General features: G+C 33.7%; 1 protein-coding gene across 1 annotated transcript; it reads left to right on the plus strand.

The window, feature by feature from the left end:
* Positions 1–1,970: 1,970 nt before the first annotated feature.
* On the plus strand, positions 1,971–2,549 carry LOC133832568 (uncharacterized). Its single transcript, XM_062262893.1, has one exon. It carries the CDS (start codon positions 1,971–1,973, stop codon positions 2,547–2,549), a length of 579 nt encoding a protein of 192 aa, XP_062118877.1.
* The last annotated feature ends 4,485 nt before the right edge of the window (positions 2,550–7,034 follow it).

Here is a 7,034-nt window from a genome sequence, read left to right on the forward strand (position 1 = left end):
AAAAAGATTAAATTCAATCGATATGTTAATTCTAGTAGTAGAGCTCAACTGTTGCTCAACTATAGTTGGTTGAGAAACTAGTAGAGTTCAACTATTGCTCAACTATAATTGGTTGACATATTAGTAGAGCTCAATTGTTGCTCAACTATAGTGGGTTGAGATACTAGTAGAGCCTAGCTTGACTTGGTTGAGATTCGTATTTTTAATTTTAAACTTATTAATTATAATTTTAACATCAAATATATTTTCTAATGTTAATAATTGATTCTCGTTACAGGAATGACTTGAGTGGTAATCTATGCTCAATATGATAGGGAATGGAAGGATGAACAAGGGTTGTATAAATGGTCACCAAAGAATAAGGAAGTTATATCTATCATTGTTGATGACTCCAATATTACTTTTGAGATGTTATTGGAGAAATTGTATAAGAAGATTGGGGTGAATCAAAATGATATCGAATTGAAAATAAGTTACTTACCTATCATTGTGGGAGAAAATATGCCACCACTCATTTTACGAGGGGGTGAATGTCTTGCAGCTTATCTTTTGGATTGTGGAGAGAACAATCATAGAGTTGCACTACGTGTGGAGCTCATTAAGAGAGAAGATATATGTGACATGGAAGTTGAACGCAACATGAAAGAAAATGAACAAAGTTTAGTGGAAGATTACTTTGATCGTGAATTCTACTTTGAAAATAATATTTGTGATGCTGCTTCTGCACCAGGCAAAAGTGGTGTTAATCTAGGTTGCGAACCTGTGGACCTTCTTAACAAAAGGACAACATCATCATCTCTAACTCCAAATCACATTGACCCACTTAATTACTATGATTCATTGGACCACCACGATGAACAACATCAAGTCCCTAGTGAAGACACATTTAGTTTCCCAGATGGATCAAATTTGACAATTGGTCAAGAATTCAAGAACAAAGCTGAGGTAAAAACTAAGTTGAACGATATTGCAATAAAGACTTGCTTTGAGATGGAAATTAATAAATATACCAAGTCATTATATGTGACAAAATGCATTGACAAGTCATGCAATTGGGCAGTGCGTGCAACAAAAGTTACCAACTTGAAGCGTTTCTCAATACGAACTTATTGTAACACTCACACTTGTTCCCTTATTAGCCGGAAAAGAAAGCATTGCCAAGCAAGTGCTGCAGTAGTTGCTAATGTCGTGAGGTCAAGTTTCGATGGTCAAAAAGAGACACCAAAGCCAAAAGCAATAATGACGATTATGCAAAACAATCACATGCCAATAACATATTGGAAAGCTTGGAAGGGGAAAAAATTGAAAACAACCTTCTTAGAGGTTCACTTGAATTAAGCTTTCAAAATCTTCTAGCTTACTTATACATAATTCGAAAGATGAATCTAGGTACGATCACACATTTGGAAGTGGATGAAGATTCTAAATTCAAATATGTTTTCCTAGCATATGGAGCATGCATCAAAGGATTTCGTTGCATGAGAAAGATTATTGCGGTGGATGGGACTTGGTTGAAGACCAAGTACAAAGGTGTAATGCTCATTGCAACAACACAAGATGGTAATTTTCATCAATATCCTATTGCTTGGGCTGTGGTTGATTCAGAGAACGATGCTTCGTAGTCGTGGTTCCTTACAAAGTTACAAGAACTTATACCAGATGATAGTGATTTAGTCTTTATTTAAAATAGAAATCAAAGCATCATCAATGGGGTGTCAAATATTTATAGGAAGTCACAATATGGGCATTGTAGGTGGCATCTGTCTTAGAATATTAAAGCACATGTTAGAGTTAAAGGTGTCATAAAATTATTTGAAGAAACTGCCAATGCCTTTAAAGTTTCCGACTTCAACAAACTCTATGATGAATTGAAGAATAGATATCCTGTAGCAGTGAAGTATCTTGAAGAATCAAATCTCACTCCTAGTAAATGAGCAAGATCTCACTTTACAGGCTGTCGGTACAATATTATGACTACGAATGGTGCAGAATCTATTAATGCAACACTGAGGGAGCCTAAAGAGTACCCCATCATTGCGTTGTTGGAGGCTATGCAAGCAAAAGTCTCTGAGTGGTTCAATAATCGCCGCAATATTATGGCATCTATCAATACAAAGTGTACACCTTTAACTCCCAAGGCAGAGAATATTATTAGAAAAATATTCAAGAAAGCATCAGAAATGAATGTGAAACAACTTAACCGATTTGAGTATGAGGTTACAGGTAAGGAAAATGATGCCATAATTGATTTAGGTCAAAGACAATGCTCATGTCGTATCTTTGACCTTGATCAACTTCCATGTGTGCTTGCATTAGCATCATATGAGCAAGCTAGAATAGAAGTGTATGATTTGTGCTTTAATTATTTTAAGTTGGAAAGTTTGGCGTTGGCTTATGTTGATACCATTTATCCAGTCCCACAACAAGAAGATTGGGATGTCAATGAAGTTGAAGTATTGCCAAAGGTATTGCCTCCAAATTTCCCAATCAAGTGCGGTAGAGAAAAATTGAAAAGAATCCCATCAGTTGGCAAGGGAAAAAATGGATAAAAAGGTGTGGTTTATGTGGGCAGCCTGGTCACTCCAAAAAAACATGCCCCTTACGAGCCACAACATCTAAATTGTAATTGTTGATGCATATGCTTGTTTTGAATTACTATGGTTAATTTATATCATTGTATTTAAATTAATTTTAAATTTTCTTGTGTTTACTTGAGATGAACCTCGACTTCCATGAGTAGAGCTCGACCATGGATGGTCGAGCTTTGCAAAGATTGATAAATATTCCAGTATAGAACGCAACTGACATGAGTAGAGTTCGATCGTCAACGGTCGAGATTTGGAAAGACTAATAATAACTTCATCATAGAGCTCAACTGACGTCAGTAGAGCTCAACCATGGATGGTCGAGCTTTGTAAAGATTGATAAATATTCCAGCATAGAGCTCAATTGACGTGAGTAGAGCTCGACCATGGTCGAGCTTTGTAAAGAATGATAAATATTCCAGCATAGAGCTCAACTGACATGAGTAGAGCTCAATTGTCAACATTCGAGATTTGGAAAGACTAATAATAATTTCATCATAAATCTCAACTGTCGTGAGTAGAGCTCGACCGTGTCAATATATTTAATAAGAATAGTTTAATATTAATAAATGTGACATTAGTCTAGGAAAATTATGAAAATACAAATATTTTTATACAATTAATTTTTTAAGTATACTAATAATTTTATTTATTAGTAAAAAAGTGGCATTAATATCATTGCATTTATTAGATGCAGTACTTTATCTATAATAAATAGGAAATGTGTCAATATGTAATTGAATATTAATAAATGTGACATTTAGTCTAGGAAAATTATGAAAATACAAATATTTTTATACAATTAATTTTTTAAGTATATTGATAATTTTATTTATTAGTAAAAAAAGTGACATTAACATTATTGCATTTATTAGATGCGGTACTTTATCTATAATAAATAGGAGACATGTCAATATGTTTAATAACAACAATTGAATATTAATAAATGTAACATTTAGTCTAGGAAAATTATGAAAATACAAATATTTTTATACAATTAATTTTTTAAGTATATTGATAATTTTATTTATTAGTAAAAAAAAGTGGCATTAACATTATTACATTTATTAGATGCGGTACTTTATCTATAATAAATAGGAGACGTGTTAGTATGTTTAATAAGGATAATTGAATATTAATAAATGTGACAATTAGTCTAGGAAAATTATAAAAATACAAATATTTTTATCCAAGAAATTAATAAATGTGACATTTAGTCTAGCAAAATTATGAAAATACAAATATTTTATACAACTTTTTATGTATATTGATAATTTTATTTATTAATAAAAAAAAAGTGGCATTAACATTTGTATAGAGCTCGACTGTACATGATTGAGATTCTTAGAACCTTTACTAAATGGCTCGACTGATATGAGTAGAGCTCGACTATACATGGTCATGTTTTGTAGAACCTTTACAAAATGACTTGACTGACATAAGTAGAGCTCGACTATACCTTGTCGAGTTTTGAGAACTTTTACAATATGACTCAACTGATATGAGTAGAGCTTGACTACACATGGTTGAGTTTTTAGAACCTTTACAATATGGCTCGACTGACATGAGTAGAGCTCAACTATATATGGTCGAGATTTATCAAAATTATAATTTTGTTTACTATAGAGCTCGACTGACATGAGTAAAACTCAACTATATCCAGTTGAGATTTCCAAATACTAAATAAGCTTCAAATTTAGAGCTCAACTGACATTAGTATATGGTTGAGAAATCTAGATAAATTCATGATACGTATAAAGTTTTAAAAACATTGTCATTCTTGAAACTAGCCAAACATTTTAAATTATACAAATTACTAAAGATCCCAATCTTGACAAAAAATATCTACTGCCATCTTCATTCTGTAGAATCATATCATGTCATCTGAAAGACGATCAAAAGTACAACCAGCCATGTCAAACTCAATGAACTTAATTGCGTACATTACACAATCCCCCCTGTTATAAGAAAAGTTTAAAATCAATAATAGATTTAAGTTTGTAATAAATATAGATTAAGTAAGCATGTATATATAGACTTAGATAAATATACTTACCTTGAATTTTGCGGAACACAAAGTAAGTGTGTATATGTCCATGGTTTGTGAAGACATTGTGCTATGTCCTCAAATTGTGAAGATACATGAAGCATAGTTGGAATCATCATTTGGAGTGGCAACATCAAAGCATCCATTTCTTTTGATAAGGTCGCTCCAATACTGTATTCATAAACAATCAACTCTAATGCTTGTAAGTCTACTTTAACTGCAACCCAATGATGGTCCCTTATGTTTAAAGACATATACAACTTTTTTGAGCCTTTCCATCTCTTGCCCCAAAAATGTGGATGATTCCCTGAAATATATTGACTTATCTCATCAGCAATAATGTTAAGGTTAGAGTTGAAGTTGATGGTCACCAATTGAGTAATTTTTTCATCCAAAATGATTGCATCTTGTGGAATCACATCTTGATACTCATGTTGTCGCTTTCTAATGCCAAACAGAGCATCATCAATGTGCTGTAAAAAATAATAATAACATTATACACGTGGAAACAAAATTAAGTCTTAGATATAAGGGATCATAAAAGCATATGTCATACCTCACTAAATAGTCATTCATGGTCTTTAATAATCTATTGGAAATAGTCTATAGTTTGTAAACCAAGCCCACAATTAATACTTTTTTGACTTCTTAAATGTTCATCAAACATCTTTTGTTTTTCAGGATCAATCTCCCTTGAAGGATCAAACTGGATATGATCTTCTTGTTGCAATCTAGTCCGATGAAAAAGGTCAGTGTATGGTGATTTCATGTAATGTGAACGCTTTAGTGGCCTCTTTGGAGGGTGTTCTTCAACTTGAGGAGGGTGCTCTTCAACTTGGGGAGGTTGCTCTTTATCAAGAGGAGGTTGGTCATCAACCTGAGGACGTTGCTCTTCAACTTGGGGAGGTTGCTCTTTATCAAGAGGAGGTTGGTCATCAACCTGAGGATGCTACTCTTCAACATGAGGAAATTGTTCATAGTATGTTCTCATGTAATCATCATCACTAGTACAGTTGCCACCATGACCATCATCACATTGGGGCATTGATACGATATTCTGTTGTTGAAGTAAGGAAATTATATTTGAAGGCAACATTGCAACTTTTGATCTTATCTTTGAGAATTGTTGATCTATGTGAGCCTTGAGAGCAAACCAGTCAACTTTTTCACCTTGACTCTCTTCTGGTCCAACTTCTATAGCCTTACCAGTGGCTTGGCCTTCATTTGTAACACCAACATTGTCATAAGTCTCATGCCTATCAGTATCATCTCTTGTGGCTTCGCTCGTAGATTGGACATGATTTTTGTTACCAACTTCTGTAGCTTGGCCTTCAATTGTAACACTAACATTGTCACAATTCGCATACCCATCAGTATCATCGGCCCAATTAATTGTACCTCCAAACTCCAACACAGCAGTTAATATATCCATCATGCGGTTTGACTTTGGTTCAGGGATACGAATGAATCCTTGGATGTGTGGCATTCTCTGTTAGGAAAATATTGTTTTGCCTCAATGGAAATGATTATAATATTACAACTCTATGCAATAATATTACAAGTAAATATAGATTGATTAAATAAGGTTACAACTTTATAACTGAAAATACAAATAAACTAAAGAAAGGAAGAAGATGATGATGAAGAAGAGAATAGTGAGAATACAACTCTAAGCAAAAGATTACAAGTAAAATAAAGTGTTTAGACCAAATGAAATGATTACAACTCTTAAACAAAATATACAAGTAAATAGAACAAGAGAATAAGAAGAAAAGCAATAGAATAAAAAGAAGAACAGGAACACAATCAAACTCTCACTTACACAACCTAAGTGAAGAGGATTGGGGATCACCAACTTGAACAAGGTTTAAAACATTTGTCCAAAAGCTTATTTCCCCCTAACTCAAGCACTAAGGGATCTCTCTCAGATATTGGAAAAGCTTTCTGGAATTATCAAGCCTCAAGGTGTTTCTAGCCAAGTGCTCTAGTGGATAGAAAAGTTGTGTCTTACAAGTGAGCTATAGACTCCTATTTATAGAGTTTAGAGACACCCTTTGAATTTCAAATTCCACCAACCCCCATGGATGTTACCAATGTTTAATTGGATTAATATGGAATTAAAAAAGAGATTTGGGAGTTATTTGGGTTTTTTGAGCCGTTAAACAAATATTGAAAAAACTGAAAATTGGTCAGTTTTTTGGCCTGTGGCCGCGGCCAGAGACAATGGTGGCCGCGGCCACTGGTCTCTGACCCACAGGCCGCGGCCACTAACCAATTTCAACACAAAAAATTGTGCTGTTTTTCCAAACGGTTCCAAACCCTCCCAAATGATTTTGTAACTCCCAAAACACATTATTGGGGTTAAAATCATATCTCTAACAGCCATATTACATATGGCTTTA

The sequence above is a fragment of the Humulus lupulus genome, chromosome 4 (assembly GCF_963169125.1).
Source record: "Humulus lupulus chromosome 4, drHumLupu1.1, whole genome shotgun sequence".
Taxonomy (NCBI): Eukaryota; Viridiplantae; Streptophyta; class Magnoliopsida; order Rosales; family Cannabaceae; genus Humulus; species Humulus lupulus.

Excerpts from the sequence above, each read along its gene's own strand:
- LOC133832568 (XM_062262893.1), top strand. The coding sequence starts at position 1,971 with ATGACTACGAATGGTGCAGAATCTATTAATGCAACACTGAGGGAGCCT.